The sequence below is a fragment of the Sorex araneus genome, chromosome X (genome assembly GCF_027595985.1).
Source record: "Sorex araneus isolate mSorAra2 chromosome X, mSorAra2.pri, whole genome shotgun sequence".
Taxonomy (NCBI): domain Eukaryota; kingdom Metazoa; phylum Chordata; class Mammalia; order Eulipotyphla; family Soricidae; genus Sorex; species Sorex araneus.
In genome coordinates this window covers 37,417,124-37,439,941 of record NC_073313.1, presented here as the reverse complement: position 1 = coordinate 37,439,941, position 22,818 = coordinate 37,417,124, and the positions used below count along the sequence as shown (strand labels likewise).

Genomic DNA, 22,818 nt, shown 5'->3' with positions numbered 1-22,818 from the left:
TTGGGCTACAATAGCAACTCCAGTATTTGAAATAGCATTGCCATGAAATCTTTTTTCAGTTTTGGTATAAATGCACTCCTGTACATAATTTTTAAACTTTTTTAAAGCACACAATTGAGTAAAATTTAATATACTCACAAAGCTGTACAGCAGTAACTTAATTTTTATACATTTCTATTGATCCATAAATCTTATACCTAAAACTAGTCATTTCCTATTCTCCATCTTCTCTAGACCTTGACTACCATGAATCTCATTTTAGATCTATGAATTTGCTTATTCTGGAATTTTTATAAATGAAATCATAAAGTATATGGCTATTTGTGTCTGGCTTCTTTCACACCTAATGCTCTTATGGCTCTTTCATGTTATAGCATCTATTGGTACTTTATTCCTTGCTGCATCAAGGCAAGTACTTTATCGCTTGTACTTTCTCTGTCCCAAATTTTATTTTTTATTATATGATATATAGTTTATATATATATATATATATATTTTGCTTTTGGGGTCACACCCGGTGATGCACAGAGGTACGCCTGGCTCTACACTCAGGAATTACTCAGGGGACCATATGGGATGCTGGAACTTGAACCCGGGTTGGCCGCGTGCAAGGCAAACACCCTACCCACTGTGCTATCACTCCAGACCCCCAAATTTTATTTTATTTATTTTTAAAAATTTATTTATTTTTTAATTAGTGCATCACTATGAAGGTAAAGTTACAGATTTACACATTTGCGTGCTTGTGTTTCCCTCATACAATGTTCGAGAACCCATCCCTCTACCAGTATCCATTCTCCACCAGAAATAAACCCAGTATCTCTCCCACCCCCCAATCCCATACCCCACACCCTACCCCACCTCTGTGGCAGGGCATTCCCTTTTGTTCTCTCTCTCCTTGTGGGTGTTGTGGTTTGCAATAGGGGTATTGGCACTCCTGTACTTTAAAATAAACCAATTAAAATATTTGCATCTAGTTTACCTTAAAACACACAACATAACTCATGAATTAGGTATAACAGATCTGGGGAATAGATGCAATAGATACAGTAGCAGTTTGAAAAGTAAAATATAGAAGACCAATTATAATTAAAACAGTAATTCCTCAGAACATGCAAATGTCACAAAAGTTTAAATTATACACACGGCAATACAATCAATTCTACTTAAGATCAAGAAGTAGTTTGACAGAAGCCATTTTTATTTATTCTTCCATGTCAAAGGAGCATTTTTTGTTTTAGGGGACAGCCCTGTCTTAAAGAGCCGAGCATTTTCATAGACGTAATTGTGCACACACTTTGTTTTAGACTCAGACATCCTATGACAGTCAACCTTGGCTTTCACATCTTTTGAAGGTGCAGAAGTTGGAATTACTCCATAGACAGCATATAACCAGTACATATCTTCTGTCTAAAAATGAAAAGAGGGAAAGAGTTTATATGGGTGATAATCTTTCCCACCAGGTAATTTAATGCTTTTAGTGACAACAAATATCATTGATTATGACTTTCAAAGACTGACCTCTATTACTAACTCTGCTTTGTATGGTTTACCATATCTTTGGGGCTTAAAACCCACTCTGAAGATAGATCTCTCACTTTCATGAGGACGGAGTTCTCCTTCTTGAGGTGTTATAAAAAACTCAGGATCACTTTTAGGTCGGAAGCATGCAGTGAATGGTTCTGGATCTCTGAAACAAAAGTATAAACACTAACTTTAAATGTTATCATTAACCAATATTTTTGGTGAGAACATGATATATAGTTTATATTCTGCTGTAGAGGACAACAGTCAAACATTAATTCTGCTATGTAGATGTGAGTCTAATACTTGTTAGTTTATGAAATGCCTATAGGCGTTTTTAAAATTACTGTTGTGTCATTCTTCTGATGGTAACAAAATGGATTCTTAAAGATCCTTAAAAATAACATCCTATATAGTGTGCAAAGAATAAAATACTCTGCCTATGTAAACTGGAAGAACTCCTTGCTCAAATGAAAATTAAACCATCTGTAATAATATATTCATATAGAAAAACCCAACCATAACAGTTATCATAAGAATTTCATTTGTTCTATTATTCCACTGTGATATTTTCTCATTCTCCTTTAGCTTTCAAATTTGCTAAGTGATATGAAAGTACTTTATGGGCTCATTAACTATGTTTGGGCTTGAAGATAAACTGCTAAGATCTGAAATGAACTGAGTGACATTTAAGAATCAAGTGACCATCTTCATATCAAGATCAATTACATTTGATATGAAGACTGTCAAAGATGGTGGATAATTTCATGGTAGGATGAAACAGGAAAGGGTACAATGCATGGGAGTTTACAAGAGAGGAATCTTAAATTCAACCTAATTGGGAAGATACTGGTAGAAAATAAAGTGCAGTTTTCTAGAATAGCTCCAATAGTCTAACACAGAGAAAAAAGTTGGAGACTTAGTTTAGGACAATGTTATATCTGTTCAGACATTTATGCTGATTATAACGGCAGAAGATTTCAGAAAGTACACTATGGATATGGCTAACCTGGTTTGGGATCTTAGCTCTATTTAGAACTACAAATTCAGAAAATTTTCCAGATTTCTGTACCTCAATTTCATATCTTGTTAAGTGAAATCAACAGCCCCTAAAAATTATATCTGTGCAATTATCTCAGTGCCGATATGTAGAACCTTATCTTTAAGAATTAATCAAAATTAGTAATCATCATGGTTATTTTTTTAGTTTGGGGGCCACACTTGGCTGTGCTCAGGGATCATTCCTGGCAGGGCTCAAGAATTGTAGAGGGTGCCGTGGATCGAATCTGTCTGCTGTATGCAAGGCAAGTGTCCTACCCACTGTACTATACTCTGGCACCACAAGATGATTTTTATTTAACACATTTCATTACCAGTGTTTGGCAATGATTTATACTCAAATATACAAAAGTATATAAAATATAATGCCTACAGGGGTGATGAGAGCAAGACGTCAAAACAAGAAGACCCAGACCTTTTTACCCATGGATAAAATGATTCAACAATATACAGACCAATTCACATGGTGTGAAATTCAGACACCAGTTAATAAGCTTTTCCTTCCCAGGAAATACATAATTAGTTGCTTTGAAATCAGTAGGGAAGATCTTTAATAATAGTACAGTGGGTAAGGCACTTGCCTTGCAAATGGCCAACCGAGGTTCAATTCTTGATACCACATATGGTCCCCCAAGTAACACGGGAAGTGATTCCTGAGTATAGAGTCAGGAGTAAAGACTTGGGCACAGCTGGATGTGGTATACAAAACAAAATAAACCTCAAAGAAATCTTCAATTCTAGGATGCCATTGGCAAAGAGTATAGAATCAAAACTAAACAAATGGGACTACACCAAACAAAAAAGTTTCTGTATGGCAAATGAAACACAGGCTGTAACTAAAGAATAGCTGAGTAGGAAAAAGTATTTGCAATCAACACATCCGAAAATATTCACAAAGATCAACCAAAAAATCTGAAACCCCATCTAAAAATGGGGAGAGGAAATGAACACTTTTCTGAGGAAGACCAATGGATGGCTTAACAGGCACATGAAAAATGTTCCTCATCACTTATTATTAGGGACATCCAAGTCAAGATAACAATTAGAGATCATTCTACACCAATGAGAATGGCACATATCAAAAAATAGTGGAAAAATCTGTGTTGGCAGGGATGTGGTTAAAAAAGAGGAACTCTCACCCACTGCTGGTGGGACTGCTGTCTGGTTCAATCCCTGTGGAAAACAGTATGGATGGTTCTAATAAAACTTAAAATTAAGCTGCCATACAACCCAGCAATTTCACCTTTGAGTATCTACCTGTAAGGCAGAGAAATGTTCATTCAAAAGGACCAATACAGAAAATTATTTATGACTGCACTCATTACAATAGCTGATATTTGGGATCAACTTAGTTGTTCAAAGGTAGGTAAATCTATCATGAAGATATATGTATGTGTATTTTTATATTCCACAAATTAATGCAGTCATTATATACCTGTCCCTCTCTTTCTGACTCATTTCACTCAGCATGATACTCTCCATGTCCATACATTTATAAGTGAATTTCATGACTTCATTTTTTCTAGCTGCTGCATAGTATTCCTTTGTGCAGATATACCAGTTTCTTTATTTAGTCATCTGTTCTCGGGCACTCAGGTTGTGTGTGTGTGTGTGTGTGTGTATCATCATCATCATCATCATCATCATCATCATCATCATCATCATCATCATCATCATCATCCCTTTTATCACCGGATTTCTTGAGTGGTCTCAGTTACGTCTCCATTCATCCTAGACCTGAGATTTTAGAAGCCTCTCTTTACTCGTCTTTCCCAATGGTGCCACATTGGAGGCTCTTTCAGGGTCGGGGGAATGAAACCCATCATTGTTACTGATTTTGGCATATGAACACGCCACGGGGAGCTTGCCAGACTCTCCCATGCGGACAGGAAACTCTCGGTAGCTTGCCAGGTACTTCAAGAGGAATAATTAGGCTATAAGATGTCCCATAAATTTTATGGGATTACATTTTCCCATAATCCAGAAGAGGGGCCATACATGAGTTTTTAGAATTCTGCTTTAAGATTTGTTAAAAACAAGACTTTAGGCAGCAACAGTTACCACAAAATTGTTTGCCAGATGCTTGATATAATCAAGCATATGTGTGTATGTATATATATATACATATATATTTTCATGTGTGTATATATTCTTGATATATCATGTGTGTGTATATATATGTCACTGTATATATATATACATATATATTTTCATGTGTGTATATATTCTTGATATAGCATGTGTGTGTATATATATATATGTCACTGTATCACTGTATCACTGTCATCCTATTGCTCATCAATTTGCTCATCAATTTGCTCGAGCGGGCAGTAATGTCTCCATCGTGAGACTTGTAGTTACTGTTTTTGGCATATTGAATACGCCATGGGTAGCTATGAGACTAATATCCAAGGCCAAGGAAACAAGTGTCAGGAGATCTGGTCAATGGTTGGAAGCTTGCCACAAGCGTCTCTGGGGGGCGAGGCGAAGGGGAGTTAGGATAGAGAAGGAACCAGTATGACAATAACAGATGAAAATAATCATCTTGGACAGGAACTGAGTGTTGAAAGTAGGTAAAGAGATAACCTTTCAGTATCTGTACTGCAAACCGTAAGTCACAATAGCCAGAATCTGGAAACAACCCAAGTGCCCAAGAACAGAAGACTGGTTAAAGAAATTATGGTACATCTACACAATGGAATACTACTCAGCTTTTAGGAAAAATGAAAATGAATACATGAAATTCGCTTATAAATAGATATACATGGAGAGTATTATGCTGTGAGCAAGGAGTAAGAAGAAGAGGAAAAGACATAGAATAATTGCACTCAGTTGTGGGGCATAAAATAACATAGTATGAGACTAATACCCAAGGACAGTAGAAACACAGGCAAGGAGGATTGGTTCATGGTTATAACCTGCCTTAGATGCTGGGTGAGAAGGCAGGTGGGATGCAGAAGGAACAACTATGACAACGGTAGTTGGAAATGATCAGTCTGGATAAGAACTGCATGCTGAAAGCCGGTAAAGGAACAAACATGATGACCTCTCAGCATCTGTATTGCAAGCCATAATGCCCCAAAGGACAAAGAAGAAAAGTGACTGCCACAGAGGTTGGCTGGGGGGTGCATGGTTGTGGGAGGGAAACGGGATATTGGTGGTGAGATATCTACACTGGTGAAGGGACGGGTCTTGGAACAAGGTATGACTGAAACCTGATCATGAACAGCTTTGTAACTGTGTATCTTATGGTGATTCATTAAAAAAATAAACAAAAACTGTCATTAAGAATAAAAGAGCTGTTATAATACTTTGAACTGTATCATATGTTTAGCCTAAATATTCAGGGCAGTTTTCATTAGTGAGTCATCACACCTAAAATGATTCTTAGACAGCATCCTTTGTACTTTTAAAATGTAATAAAAAAGATACCTTCACTAAAATAACCTTTCTTGCTCCTTTCTATTTGCTTCCCTCCTGGAGACATTTATGTTGGAGAGGTAAGTGAATGAAGGATACAGAATAGTCACCACTTCATGGCTAGCCATACATTGTTTTCCTCCTCCAGTCCTCTCCATGCATGTTTAAGAGCCAATAAAGATGTGGAGTTACCAGAACACAGAGTCATCCTTCTCATCAGAATGTATTTTACTACTGATCACTAAAGGATAAGATACTGAGATACTGAGTTGGTTCAGATGGGAGCTGTCTAAACTTGAATACGATCAGACCTGGCTGTTTTCCTACCTAATCTTGTTTCTTTCACGTATGTTCTCCCACTAGTTTCTTAGGTTTAGATTCTCTTCTTAGGTTTAGATTCTCCAGTGATGAAAAATAAGATGGATCTACTGAGTAGCTTATTCACATCACTGAGTCATCTAAAATAAATATAGCACACATTTTATATGGGATAATTTTCAATTGTCTTCCAGAAATTGATCCATGAAGAAAAAATAAATTCATCCCTTTTGGTAGCTTGGTAACATTATCCAACATATTACCAGTTTTTCTACTCAAAGAATTACAGTTGGTGACATTGTCCTGGAGGAAACTGGAGAAGAGTTTATTGACTTAGAAAAAGCTTACAGTTCTCAAATAAGCATATTCTACTAAGGTATTCCTGCACTTCCTTAACACTTTTTTTATTACAGGTGGGGTTTTGTTACCTTTCATAAATGCAAGCTAGCAAAGCAAACAGAGTGACTCTCTAATAACCAAGAAAATATGCTTGAAGGGATGCCACATAGCTTGTAAGTTTGCGTCAGAAAATGTCATGCAGTTATTTAAAATGTATACCGTGGAAAACCTGTCACCACAAACACAATCTGACCACTTGAGACAAAACATTAGCCAAACTCTTATCCAACAACTAGTATTAACTACCAATTTTAAGAGTAAACCACTTTGATTATTTAGCTCAATCAAGTCTTTAAATGACTGAACTTAGACACCATGTGACTGCACCTTCATGAGGGATCTTCGATTATTAAAAGCCATCCAAATCCACACATTAGTGAGGACATTTATATGTCTGTTGAATCTTTTACATTTAATAATTTAATTATTTATTTTACAGTGTTGGGGATTGAATCCAGGTCTCATGAATAAACATACTTTACTACCAAGCTACATACAGGGCCCGCTGTTAATTCTTTTGAAAAACCCTCCAAAATGTCTAAAGTATAAGGGAGGCATTATCATAGACTTAAAAGCAAAGCTAAACAGAATTAAAATTTATACTTAGATCATTTTTAAAAAATATCCTATTAACTTTAAGTCATTTACTCCATATTTGGAAACTGTTGAGCTGTACAAGCTCAGGTCGGAAGGATCAAAATTTATTTATTATTTTGAGTTCATATGATGTATATTAATACATATTTTAGAATTTCTAATTAATGCATCCTTTCATCAAAAATAGTACAACATAAAACATATTCATATTCTTATATTTTAATAACCATGTCTAATTATATATGTATATATATTATATAGCCATGTCTAATTTTAAACAAAACAGCTTAGAGGGTATCTTCAGTATTAACTAAAAAGGAACTAAGAAATCTGTCTTTATAATAAAGCAGAATTATTGTTTCTCTTTTGTATTTTCTATACAAATATATTGCCACAATTACTTCTCTTTTCTAGTTTGAAAAATTTAATGGCCTAACAATACAGACCTAGACCTGGGGATGTGGCACAGTGTTAGAACACCTGCCTTGCTTGGATGATGAGGTCAAAAGTCTGAGCACTGTCACTGCATCACATTGCTGAGTGTGATCACTGCCTCTGCTTGTGTATTCCCAAGCACCACTAGCAAATGTATGATACCTGTCACACGATAACCAAGCATATGTGAGCACTCAAAGTTTGACTCTAGACACACCATAATCAAGTGTGCAAGCACTGTACCTAATGCAGTGTGACTCCTGACATGTCACAATCAAGTGTGTGAGGACCACAAGCAAGGCTGTAAGTACCACAATCAGGTGACATGCACCACAGTCAAAGGTGCAAGCGTTAATACACCACCACCAGAATATAGATAAAGTGAAGGGGAAAACTTAAAAGAAACAGATACTGTGTTAAGAGACTGAATCACAGATCATGTACTTTCTTACTATCCACAAAAATTAACTCAAAGATGTTTTAAAAAATTAAAATCAAGAGTCCCAGATAAAATACAAAAGAAACTGACTTGACAGTTATATAAGGTCAAAGTACAGTGGGTACAGACTTGCATGTGGCAACCCGAGTCCCTTTCCCTACACCCCATGGAGTTCCCCTTAGCTTTGCCAGGAGTAATCCCTGAGCACAGAGTCCTGAGCATCACTGGGTATCATTCAAAACCAAATAAAATAAAGTACAAATTGTTCTATTTTGTTCAAAGGCCTAGCCAAAGTATGAAGGTATGTTCTGAGTTCACTGTAATAAAATTTAAACAAGTTAAAAGATGTAGGTGAATCAAGATTGTGAGAAGAGAGTTTCTAATTTATTATTCTGAGGTGGTTGAGACAGACACATGTTTACCTTTTTATCATAGAAAATAACAGGCTTAGAACATCTGAAAAATATTAATATTATATTATTATTATCAAAGTTTATGTAAATTGTGATGATATCACCTGAGACACTGGAAGAATCAAAGGGTAGCTACAATTAAGCAGATAGATTCTATCGGATGTAACACACCCCTAGTTTTCCTCTTTCTGACAGTAAACACTGGCCCTGGTTAATGCTTCCAACTAAATAATGCAGAGAGAATTTCCAATGAGATTTGCAGACAAAGTAGACTAATGAAAACAATTGAATTTTCAATTTATGCAGAAATAATAGTGATATTCTTCTAGTACTCATATATTTCATACCTTTATTTTTTCTTATGAAAATAATCTAACCTTTTCAGACTTTTTATTGTAATCTTTTATAAGTGATGATTGAATTATATCATTTTATCTGTCAAAAGCAATTATATAGTGAGTAGATGAAGGATGGAATTTGTCTTATTTTGAATTCAAATGATTTAGTTCCCATGTTCCATTAAATTAAAAACAGAATAATGTTATGGAGTGGTTACTTAACTAGGAAAACAAGCACAGAATATAGTGGCTCAGATATAATAAACTCTATGAATTCATTTTCAATAATAAATTGAAATTCATAAAAATAGAAAAATAAATATAATTTTATTTGCTAAAGGTCCATAAAAGGTAGACCAGACAGATGATGTAGAGAGTAATACACATGCTTTGCATATGGGTAACCCTGGTTCGATCTCTATTACCCCATATTATTCCCTGAGCACATAGTGTGGAACAAAAACACAAATAAAAAAGCTCATAAATGTTATGAAATAAGTTCACTTTCTAATATCTTAGGATGCTTCTACTTTGCATCTTTCGAATTTTCACCTAAAAGGAAAATGTTGTGGATTATCTAAAACTAACCTATAGTAGCAAAGTCTGTGGTCAAATTCAGAGTGTTGTGTTGGGCCACATGCACATAAAATATTTGATGAAAGAAATTAGATTTCCTGGGGCTGGAGAGGTAGTACAGCGGTAGGACACTTGCTTGGCATGTAGCTAACCTAGGTTTGATCCCCAGCATCCCACATGGTCCCCTCAGCATCATGCATGTGAAGTAGTTCCTGAGTGCAGAGCCAGGAGTAAACACAGAGCATTGCTGGATGTGGCTCCTCAAAAAAAGATAACAGATGCCCATCCCAAGAGGCAGCGGTATCAAAGTGAACAAGTATGACACTAAAATTTACTGCCAATCGTGGTCTAAAGTGGGCGTGGCCTCCTCTCAGAGCGGCCAACGCTAACGCGGCCGCAGTTATTCTTTGCTACCTCAGCTCAATCCATACTGTGTATTCCTTTGAAAACTCACTTTTGCGATCTCAAACATTTACGCAAAATAGCCATTAGCTTAGGCTGACAGTATAAAAGCTATCAGTGAATAAGGGAAGTTTAGCACAATCGGAGCCCCTTCTTCCCACAAAAAGGAAGAGGAATAAATAACTACAAGGTTCCAACTCTGCACTTCCGTGACAATATGAAGAAACAGCGAAAATCCCCTCCACGAAGAGAGGGAGAAGAAAAGATACTAGAAACCTCAAAAGAGTCTCCCAACATCTACGACCTCTCAGATAAACAATTCAGAGAGGAAATATGGAGGAGAGTCGACCTACTCCAAGCAACTATGGAACAGACATCCAATAAATTAAGGGAGGAGATGAATCAAGCGCTCGAACGGTCTACCAAGAAAATACAGGAAGAAATGAGAGCAGAAATGAGAGCAGAAATTTCAAACCTTCGAACGGAAGTCTCACAAATAAAGCAATCGGTAGATGAAATAAAAATCTCACTAGATGCCCTCAACAGCAGAATGACTACAGCCGAAGACAGAATCAGCGAGCTTGAGGATGAGCTGCAGAAAGCTTACAGACAGCAACAAATAATGGCCAAAGACCTCAAAATGGCTATAGAGCAAATCAGAGCCCTGGGGGATGACTTCAAGAGGAACAACATAAGAATTATTGGAGTACCAGAACCACAGGGAAGTAACCCCAATGAAAAAAACATAGTCAAAGACATCATCACTAAGAAATTCCCAGAGCTGGAGAAGGCAGGCGTCCAGATACAAGAAGTCCGAAGAGTGCCAGCAAAAAGAGACCCAAATAAAAAGACTCCAAGGCATATCATAGTCAGAATGGCGGATGCTGTAGATAGAGACACAATTCTACAAGTAGCAAGGTCAAAGAGGGAAATCACATACAAAGGAGCACCCCTCAGATTTACGGCCGATCTGTCAGAAGAAACCCTCCGAGCCCAAAGACAATGGTGGGACATAGTGAAAAAACTCAACGAAATGAATGCCTCACCAAGAATACTTTATCCAGCTAAACTCTCACTCAAACTCGAAGGAACCATACACTATTTCTCGGATAAACAACAGCTCAGGAACTTCATAGACTCAAAACCAATCTTGAAAGAAGGTCTAAAGGGGCTACTGTAAGACAAGGAGGAGCCCCATAAGAACAACAAATCCCACAGAAAGATGACACAAAACCACATCACAATAATCTCTCTCAATGTCAATGGCCTAAATGCACCTATCAAAAGACACAGAGTGGCTAAATGGATCCGGAAATTAAACCCAACATTCTGTTGCCTGCAAGAAACACACCTGAACAAACAGAGTAAACATAGACTCAAAGTCAAAGGATGGAAAACAATCCTCCAAGCAAACAACCCCCTTAAAAAAGCTGGAGTGGCCATCCTGGTATCCGACAACATAGATTTCAGGATGAAAAAGATCAAAAGGGACAGCGAAGGTCATTTTCTGTTTATCAAGGGATATGTACAACAGGAAGAAATCACACTCTTAAACGTATATGCTCCTAACAAACGACCGGCTAAATATTTAAAACGACTCCTAACAGACTTCAAAGAGGACATCACTAACAGCACAATTGTAGTCGGAGACTTCAATATGGCCTTATCACCTCTAGATAGATCCACAAGAACAAAACTCAACAAGGAAACACTGACTCTGAATGAAGAAATTGAAGAGAGAGGCCTAATAGACCTATACAGGGCCTTACACCCCAAAAAGAAAGAATACACATTCTTTTCCAGTGCACATGGAACATTTTCAAAAATAGACCATGTACTGGGCCCCAGAACATACCTCAATAGAATTGGAAAAATAGAAATTGTATCAACCATCTTTTCAGACCACGATGCGCTGAAGATAGAAGCTAACCACCCACAAATACAGAAAATCAAATCAAACACCTGGAAATTAAACAATTCCATGTTGAACAATGAGTGGGTCAAGAAGGAAATCAAGGAAGAAATCAAAAGATACTTAGAAACAAATGAGAATGAAGACACGAGCTACCAAAACCTATGGGACACAGCTAAAGCCGTGTTAAGGGGAAAATTTATAGCTCTCCAAGCATTCCTCAGGAAGGAAGAAAGGACCCACATAGATAGCTTGACTTCACAACTCAAGACCCTAGAAAAGGACCAGAGAAAGGACCCCAAACCAGACCGAAGGAAAGAAATAATAAAAATTAGAGCAGAAATTAATGACATCGAAACCAAAAAAACAATCCGAAAGATCAATGAAACAAAGAGTTGGTTCTTTGAGAAAATAAATAAGATTGATAAACCGCTAACAAGTCTCACAAAGAAAGAAAGAGAGAAAACTCTAATAAATCGAATCAGAAATGAAAAGGGGGACATCATAAAAGAAACCAGTGAGATTCAAAAGATCATTAGAGACTACTTTGAAAGTCTTTACGCCACAAAAAAGGAGAACCTAAAAGAAATGGATGGATTCCTTGATTCCTACAATCTCCCAAGACTGAAGAAAGAAGACTTGGAATACCTGAATAGACCCATCAATGTTAAGGAAATTGTAACGGTAATCAAAAACCTCCCCAAAAACAAAAGCCCAGGCCCAGATGGTTTCACTGGCGAATTCTTCCAAACATTTAAAGAGGACCTATTGCCTGTTTTCCTCAAACTTTTCCAGGAAATTGAAAAAACAGGAACTCTCCCAAACAGTTTCTATGAAGCACATATCTCCCTAATACCAAAAGCAAACAAAGACACCACTAAGAAAGAAAATTACAGACCAATTTCCCTGATGAACACCGATGCGAAGATCCTCAACAAAATACTAGCAAATAGGATCCAACAACTCATCAAAAAGATCATACATCACGACCAAGTGGGATTCATCCCAGGGATGCAAGGATGGTTTAACATTCGGAAATCAATCAACATAATCCAGCATATCAACAAAAGTAAAGATAAAAACCATATGATCATATCAATAGATGCAGAGAAAGCATTTGACAAGATCCAACATCCTTTCATGATGAAAACCCTCGCCAAAATGGGGTTTGGAGGAACTTTCCTCAAGATAGTCGAAGCCATCTATCACAAGCCTACGGCAAGCATTATCCTCAACGGGGAAAAACTAAGGGCCTTTCCTCTGAGATCAGGCACAAGACAAGGATGCCCACTCTCACCACTCCTCTTCAATATAGTACTGGAAGTACTTGTGATAGCTATTAGACAAGAAAAAGAGATTAAGGGCATCCAGATAGGAAGGGAAGAAATCAAACTCTCACTATTTGCAGACGACATGATACTATATCTAGAGAAGCCTAAAACCTCTACTAAGAAACTCTTAGAAACAATAGACTTATACAGTAAAGTTGCAGGCTACAAAATCAATACCCAAAAATCCATGGCCTTCATATATGCAAACAATGAGGCAGAGGAAAGGGACATGAAAAAAGCAATCCCATTCACAATCGTGCCCCAGAAAATCAGGTACCTCGGAATCAGCTTAACCAAGGAAGTAAAAGACCTTTACAAAGAAAACTACATAACGCTACTCCATGAAATCAAAGAGGACATGAGGAAATGGAAACATATACCCTGCTCGTGGATAGGGAGAATCAATGTTGTCAAAATGGCAATACTCCCTAAAGCATTATACAGATTCAATGCGATCCCTATAAGTATACCCATGACATTCTTCAAAGAAATGGATCAAGCAATCCTAAAATTCATATGGAATAACAAACGTCCAAGGATAGCTAAAACAATTCTTGGGAAAAAGATGATGGGAGGCATCACCATCCCCAACCTCAAACTTTACTACAAAGCAGTAACAATTAAAACAGCATGGTACTGGAACAAAGGCAGAGCCGTAGACCAATGGAACAGGGTGGAATATCCCTACACACAACCCCAAATGTATGACCATCTAATCTTTGATAAGGGAGCAAGAGATGTGAAGTGGAGCAAGGAAAGCCTCTTTAACAAATGGTGCTGGCACAACTGGACAACCACATGCAAAAAAATGGGTTTAGACCTTGACCTGACACCATGCACAAAAGTCAGATCAAAATGGATTAAAGACCTCAACATTAGACCACAAACCATAAGGTACATTGAAGACAAGGTCGGCGAAACCCTCCACGATATTGAAGATAAAGGTATCTTCAAAGGTGACACGGAACTAAGCAATCTAGTAAAAACAGAGATCAACAAATGGGACTACATTAAACTAAAAAGCTTCTGCACCGCAAGAGATACAGTGACCAGATTACAAAGACTATCCACAGAATGGGAAAGGATATTTACACAATACCCATCAGATAAGGGGTTGATATCAATGGTATATAAAGCACTGGTTGAACTCTACAAGAAGAAAACATCCAACCCCATCAAAAAATGGGGCGAAGAAATGAACAGAAACTTTACCAAGGAAGAAATACGAATGGCCAAAAGGCACATGAAAAAGTGCTCTGCATCACTAATCATCAGAGAGATGCAGATCAAAACAACTTTGAGATACCACCTCACACCACAGAGACTAGCACACATCCAAAAGAACAAAAGCAACCGCTGTTGGAGAGGATGTGGGGAGAAAGGGACCCTTCTTCACTGCTGGTGGGAATGCCGACTGGTTCAGCCCTTCTGGAAAACAATTTGGACGACTCTCAAAAAATTAGATATTGAATTCCCATTTGACCCAGCAATACCACTGCTGGGAATATATCCCAGAGAGGCAAAAAAGTACAATCGAAACAACATCTGCACATGTATGTTCATCGCAGCACTGTTTACAATAGCCAGAATCTGGAAAAAACCCGAATGCCCCAGAACGGATGACTGGTTGAGGAAACTTTGGTACATCTATACAATGGAATACTATGCAGCTGTTAGAAAAAAGGAGGTCAAGAATTTTGTAGTCAAGTGGATGGGCATGAAAAGTTTCATGCTGAGTGAAATGAGTCAGAAAGAGAGAGACAGACATAGAAAGATTGCACTCATCTATGGTATATAGAATAACAGAGTGGGAGACTAACACCCAAGAACTGTAGAAATAAGTACCAGGAGGTTGACTCCATGGCTTCGAGGCTGGCCTCACGTTCCGGGGAAAGGGCAACTCAGAGAAGCGATCACCAACTACATTGTAGTCGAAGGCCATGTGGGGGAAGGGAGTTGCGGGCTGAATGAGGGCTAGAGACTGAGCACAGTGGCCACTCAACACCTTTATTGCAAACCACAACAGCTAATTAGAGAGAGAGAACAGAAGGGAATGCCTTGCCACAGTGGCAGGGTGGGGTGAGGGGGAGATGGGATTGGGGAGGGTGGGAGGGACACTGGGTTTACGGGTGGTGGAGAATGGGCACTGGTGAAGGGATGGGTTCCCAAACTTTGTATGAGGGAAGTATAAGCACAAAAGTGTATAAATCTGTAACTGTAAAAAAAAAATTACTGCCAATGAGCAGAAAGTTAATTTTACACTCTTGATTACAAAGCAGACTAAACTGATTAAACCAGGAAGTGATACTGGTCAATTGGTCAAGAAAGTATCTAATTAATTTTTAGAAGAGTAATTTTTTTAACCATGTCTATAGCTGTGTTCACTGAGAGTTGATTATCTGTTTAAAAGTTTATTGACTATAATACAAAATTCACTTTGAAAAGACACCAAATATACTGACATAATGGTTGTATGCCTTAAGTAGAGAAAAGGTTTTAATGCAGTTTAAGAAGATTTAAACTCTTTTCAATAGAAAGAGAAAATGGCTATTTAAGCCAGACTCCCCATAAATGTAAAAAATATACAAAACTTTTATTCTGTTCAAAGATAAATTTTATTAAATAAACCACTATTATTTATTGTCATATAAACCAAAATTCTTGGATTGAGTTTACTTATTAACATCACTCGTCACCACTGATCAAGAAAGTTTTAGTCCTTCTCTTCATTAAATTCAGGCTAATTGTGACAGCAGGCATTAAATGAAATTGCCCTAATGAAATATCTAAAAACTAAAACTGAATAAAAATTTCTTTAAAAAAATTTTTGGTTTCAGGGTCAAACTCGTTGGTGCTCAGGAATCATTCCTGCGAGTGCTCAAAGGACCATATGTGATGCTGAGGATTGAACCTGGGTTGGCCACGTGCATGGCAACAGCTGTACCCACAGTACTATAGCTCTGGTCCCTGAACAAAATTTCTTGAAATGACTAAAGCGAAATGAAATGTTACTGATAGGAAAACAAGCAAACTCCAAGACCCATATAGCGAGGAATAAATGGACCGATATTTACATGAATTACTTATCATGAAAAAAATATTCCTTAGTCATCAAAGCCATAAAAATCATCTCAGAATAAAGAGAGCTAAGATAATGTATTACTAGCATAGCTAACCTTAAAGAATAATGAAATGAAGGTTTTTTTTTTTTTCTGGGAGGAGTGGGGAGTCCCCAGCAGTGCTGGTGGTCATGATGCTACACCTAGTAGGGAGGTCATACAGTACAAAGGATCAAACCCGGGTCTCAGTGCTTTCCAGACATGCTGGTAGCCCTTCAAGCCACTTCTCTGGCTGTAAAGGATACTTTCTTGAAACAGGTGAAGTCTTACTGTACAGGTTTGTTCTTTGGGTAATGCAAGTCTTGCTGATTCTAAATAATCACTTCAAAACAAAAGAACAGAAAAAAAATTCCCTAGCCCATGTTTTGAGGACTGCATTACCCAAAGAACAAACCTGTACAATATTAATAATAAAAATAAATCAAGATTTTCAACATGGGGTTTAAATCAGATAGTTGTGAAATTATATGTCTTTCTCTACAGATCCTAATACGTCTTTTGACCAGGATCACAGGAGACAGGTATCTGCACTTCATTATGTTAATAACTTTGAAAACTCAAATCAATTCATTGCCTGGGAACCATTAAAACTTGAGGTAGCATGATATTTCACTCCTTATGCACTTAGAGCCTACAATCCCTTTGTCAGCATGAAGAAACTCCAGAAGATGGACCCTCGGCCATTTTCCCCCACCTCCCGTAAAGATTTAAGGCGGTGAAATTGTTAGCGGGGGAGAACATGATGTAGGCAGGTATACAAGTAAGGGCCCCCATGGTGATGGAATTCCTGGGAAATAATAAAGCCAACAAGGCTGCAAAATTTAGCCCACCTTGCAGAAACAGGAACTGAGGCCTAATAAGACTTCACCTGGTGCCAACAGATCCAGAGAACACTGGACCCCCTCCAACAGAAGCTCGAGCAGGAACAAAGGCCACGAAAGGAATCTCAAAGACCCACTGAGCACTCCCAACTCTACCTCCTTGGCAACCACACTAGCAATGGACTCATGTAGCTAGAAGCCCCATGGGGGGCAGGTTGGAGAAATCCTATAAAAGCCAACTTGAACAAAGGAAGCGCACATACATGCTGCCCAAGCCCATGTGTTGTCGTATCTACACAGGTCAATGTGTACTGGGGGCTCTCTCCATTGTTGGAGAAGCCCATGTTTTCTCTTGAGGACATTTCTCTCTCTTTCTCGATCTCTTGCCCTGTCTCTTCCCCTTCCTCATAAACCTCCAAAAAATCTGTTCTTTAAAAAAATCCCGTTGATCGTCGATTTTCTCGAGTGGTCTCAGTAATGTCTCCATTTGTCCTGGCCCTGACACTTTAGAAGCCTCTCTTTACTCATCCTTCTCAACTGTGCCACATTGGAGACTCTTTCAGGATTAGGAGAATGAGTGCCATCATTGTTACTGGTTTTGGCATATGAATACGCCATGGGGAGTTTACCAGGCTCTCCCATGCAGGCAGAAAACTTTCAGTGGCTTTCCAGATTCCTGAGAGGGAGAACTAGGCTATAAGCTATAAGCTTCTGGGATCTGGGATCTTGGTTTTATAGTCTCTGGATATTGGCCATTGATGGGATTACACGGCGCCAGGAAGTTTCTGGGTGTGACCACTTAGCTACTGGAAAATGGGAATCTGGGCAGAAGAGGCCCAGTCCTGATCCGAGCAGGCTTGGAAGATCTAAGCACTGGGTCCCGCACACCTGGGTTCCTCTGCCGGTTCCTTCATGCATGAGGCTAGTCCGAACGTGTGGGGATGTCTAATTATCTCCCCCAAATGTCAACAGTTCTGTAGTTGATTAGCCCTATCTTATTTTAATCTTTATTTGTCCTTATGCTTCATCTAGACTTGTCTTAATACATAGTCGGATGTTCTTATTCTCTGACATTGTTGTCCCCTTAACAAAACCCCAAATGAGGTTATGGGATAGTCTGCTGGACAAAACAGTTTATTATGTTTTTAGGTCTTTTAGAATATGATCAGGCAAGCAAAAATGTGCCCAGCAAAGAACAGCTTAAAACAGTTTAGTATCTTTTAAATGCAGAAGGTAGTATAGGCAAGAATGGAATAGGAAATTGTCATGAGTTGGTACTTTAAATATGCCTGTTGTTTGACTATGTAAAATACCTTAGCCTCTGCTCTTTCTGTAACTACTGAAATCTGATGTGCTTTCTAGCGAATGGGAAGCCTGTGAGACCACTCCTGACTGCCCAGATGACCCTACAGTTTGTGCCGCACGTGTGTGTTTATCTCCTTATGCATCTGTCTCCATCTCTGTGACTGACCGCCCCCTGGAAGAGGTCCCAGATGCCAATCAATTGGCTTTAGACAGTAAGTATTAATATAGACATTGAAATTATATAGAACAAAAATTAAAATTCTAACACAATAAAATCACTCCATATACATTTAATATTTCACGTTCTAACTTCTGTTATTTCAAAGTAACTGACTGTTGATTAGCATGATCATCAAGATGTTTCCTTTGCTTCTAATTTCATAAATGTATTAATTTATTCACTAATCAACATTTCCCAAGGTTCTATAACATAGAGAACACTTTATCAAATGCATCTTGTGTGCTCCAGAATTCAACATTTTCAAAGATTGTAAAATAAAAGTGTCAAATATTTAGTGCATGGCAGACTTAGGAACCCAGTAAAATGAACAAAGTTATCTAAATAGCTACTGAATTAAAAAATCAGAAATAGTTCATCATTCTGTTCTGCTCCAGAGGAGTGATAAATAAAAGACTTAAGAAGCCCTATGGTTCTCTTGTTAACTACTTCTGAATGAATTCAAATTTTGCCTAACTTGTGCCCATCCTCCGGCACTGTCTCCAAATTCCACCACTTCTACATTTTTTCCCCTTCCAATTGACTCACTGTACATCTTCTGAAACTTTGCAAATACTGTATCTTCCTCCTTAAATTTCACTCCTCTTCCTAATATGCCTTGCAAATGAGAATTCCAGATTCAGTTTAAAATGTTCATTGACAGACTGCTTCATGAGCGGAGGGGAGAAGGCAGATGGAATAGAGAAGGGATCATTAAGAAAATGATGGCTGGAGGAACCAGTTGGGATGGGAGATGCATGCTGAAAGTGGATAATGGAACAAACACAATGACCTCTAAATGTCTATGTTGTAAGTCATAATGACCAAAAGTAGAGAGACAGTACGGGGAATATTGTCTGCCATGGAGGCAAGGGTAGGGTGGGAAGGGGGGTATACCTAGGATTCTGGTGGTGGGGAATGTGCACTGGTGGAGGGATGGGTATTTGATCATTTTAAGATTGCAATCCAAACATGAAAGTTTGTAACTGTCTCACGGTGATTCAATAAAATAAATTAAATGTTCATTGACAGGGGGAGAGAGAGAGGGAGAGAGGGGACGAGGGAGGGAAAGAGAGAGACAGGGGAGAGAGGAGAGAGAGAGAACAGGGGTTAAGGGGCAGACCCTGGTTTAATCCCCGGTGATTCCTTCAGAACTACCAGGAATGACCTTTGAGCACTTACTTGGCCTCAGCATGGTCAGGTATGGCCCTCAAATGCAAATAAAATAAAATAACACAAAATGTCTGTTGATTGAAATACTTTGACCACCTAGGTTGCAAGTTTATAAATGTAATAACAATGATCACTTCTAAACCATAAAGTATAATCTGAATAAAACATCACCTTTCCATATGATTGTTTTCTATTAATAGACGTTTAATGCTCTATCTTTGTATTGGATGCAGCAAATAGTAGAGTACTTTTTAATTGATTTCACAACTAAATTAGTACCTGTTGAATAATAATGCCTGATGTAAGCATTTGCAGGAAGCAAATGACATTTGAATCTTCTAGTCCTCCAAAATAAATGTTCACTCTCTGAGTTTTATACTGAGTTTATATTTTTATATTATGGTAGAGTGCTCTTTTGTTCTCTTACACACAAAAACATTTTTTTCTGAAAACACTAGCATTACAGTGGCCTAACTGAAATATTTATCTTAAGAAATTCTGTTGCATAAAGAAAGTAAAAAATTATTTTTCTAAGGTTGATATTAAGTAGAAATAATCCTCAACCAACTGTATTACTGGAAAGACAAAAACCAGAGAGATAGAAAAAAAATCCTATATGTTGTCTAAGGAAACACTATGGAATCTATATCTGTATATATTTGTAAGAATATGTATATACATTTGCATATAAATCTCATCTGATTGGGAAGATAAGGCACATACATTAAAGAAAATCGACAATACTGGTTAACAGAGTACTATAGACTTTTAAGTTTTGACTGGTCAAGTAAGATTATAATGTGATAAAAGGAACAGAGTATAATTTAGAAGTTTGGAGGACAATTAAGAGGGACATTTTAGAAGCAGAAAAAAGATGAAGACAGGCAATAAGGAGTTACTGGTAAGATAGATTCTAAGAATAGTGCTTTTTTTCCTCACAAGACTGTAGTAGAACAGTTTTATACAGCAGAGAGGAAATCTGGAAAGTCTGAACAGGCTAAAATCATGAACAGCATGCATAATTTAAATGCCACTGTGGGTAAGCAACATAGAACTGTCAAAAACTTCTGACAAAGAGACATACATGTTAATGTTTTAAGGAGATTGGTTTCACTACAATGATTAAGATGGATTAAAATAAAAATGACTACAGGTAGAGAATCTAATGAAATAACTGTAATAACTCAAGTATGGAATGAAAACCATTGGAAGTAGTGTGGTATTAGAGAGATAATGTATGTATAAGAATTAAGACTGGCAAATGATAAGATTTGGCACAATATATAATTGAGGGGATTAATTCCATTTTTCCAACACTGCATTTAAAGAAATTACTGATAATGATAGTCAGTTGAAATTATTTCACTAGCCCTGAAAAACATTTTGAATGCATTAAAGTTAAATGTAAAAAGTATCTATAACTTGAAAAATCTTTGGAAGCTACTGAATACACTATAATAGATTTAAGATGATTAGGTGAACCCCAATTAAATATAAAATGCGAGTGCTCCAAATATAACAGATAATTATACATTTAACTTCCCATCATTCATTTGGTACTAAGTCTATTTAATATGTTCAGGCATGCCTTATAGTGTTGTAAAGATAATTTCTATAGCAAATACTGGGACCAGCATGAGGCACTGTGAAGGACAGGCAAGCAAGTCATTTGTTTTAGAAACAGAGAAAACAGTAACATAACTGCTGTGTTCCCATATCCCACTTCTTGGGTTCTAAGTAGTTGTTATCCATGTTATCATGGCTAATGTGTTTATTAAGCCCCAGTAATATAAAACCTTTTTTTCTCCACTTATCAACATTTAACCCTCTTTTTCAGAAAACAATTTTACTTTCATTAAAAAGAAAGTAGACCTATACAAACTGTAGTGAAAAAAAAAAAAAACTCGTAATTGCCCTCAGGTCCTAGTCTTTACTTTAAATTAAGAGTGGTGGTATGATGTGACAAAATATATTTGAAGAAGTATAAACCAGTGCTCATAAAACATTATAAACCAATGTTACTAAAATAGAATAATAAATATAGAATATGAGGGGAAAATCTATAGGTAAGTATGGTATATTTAAAATATAATGAATAGCATTAACTTCCTGTTGATTCTGTACTTTCCAGAACCAACAATAATATGGAACAAATGGTAAATTAACATTAACTATTTTGGACATTTTGAATTTGACAAAATGTAGGCAACAATGTCAGAAATTTTTTATAAAAATTACTGAACATCAGATATGAATAATGTCAGAGGCAAAAGACTTTTTATTGGAATTATTTTCTAGTTACTAATGTTTCAAACCTGTAGCAGATCACCCCAACCTAAGAAAAGCTGAGCAGATTGAACAATCAACAAATCTTGTTCCAAAGAGAGGAAAAAGAGAGAAAAAGACATAGAACAAATGCTCATCTTAAAATGAGGCAAACCAAATACATTTCTCAGGGACAAAATTCCCTTAGGGATTCTGCAGTGGACATGGAAAAGGAACCTTTATCAAATATCCCAGTGGACTCTGTTCTTAAAGAATCTGAGGAAGGAAAATACCCAATTCCATTCCATCCTTTCTGACGTATAGGTGAGTTAAGGGGAAGTAAGAAACACTTATGAAATTCATTGTCTTGAGTTATAAGTTCAATAACACACTGAGGGCTAATAATACGACTATAAAACTCTTATCCTCTTCACACACCACTCTACATATACTAAAAACGATTTACAGAGAAAAATACAGGAAAAAACTTATTCTCAGGGAATATAGATAAATGTTAAATCAAATGTCTCAGAAACCGTGCAAGTAAAACAGTGAAGCATTTAAAGTTTTGAAAGAAAACAAAACAAATTAGGCCAACCTGAATTTTGTACCTTGCACAAATATCTTACAATGGTGAAGGATACACAAAAACCCTATCTGTCAAATGTTGGGATAATATTGCCAATACAAGTGCCTTTTAAGACACGTTTAAAGTTCTATAATACAGGCCAGAAACTTGGATTTATATTTAAAAA

At 37.2% G+C, this 22,818-nt stretch overlaps 1 protein-coding gene across 1 annotated transcript in view; it reads right to left on the bottom strand.

The window, feature by feature from the left end:
• Window positions 1–1,200: 1,200 nt before the first annotated feature.
• Window positions 1,201–22,818, bottom strand: part of CFAP47 (cilia and flagella associated protein 47) — a 489,064-nt gene continuing 467,446 nt past the window's right edge. The window contains exons 63-64 of the mRNA XM_055121064.1: window positions 1,522–1,690; window positions 1,201–1,410 (exon numbers count right to left, since the gene is read on the bottom strand). Coding sequence (XP_054977039.1) covers window positions 1,201–1,410; window positions 1,522–1,690 — 379 coding nt within the window. The remainder of the gene's footprint in view (window positions 1,411–1,521; window positions 1,691–22,818) is intronic.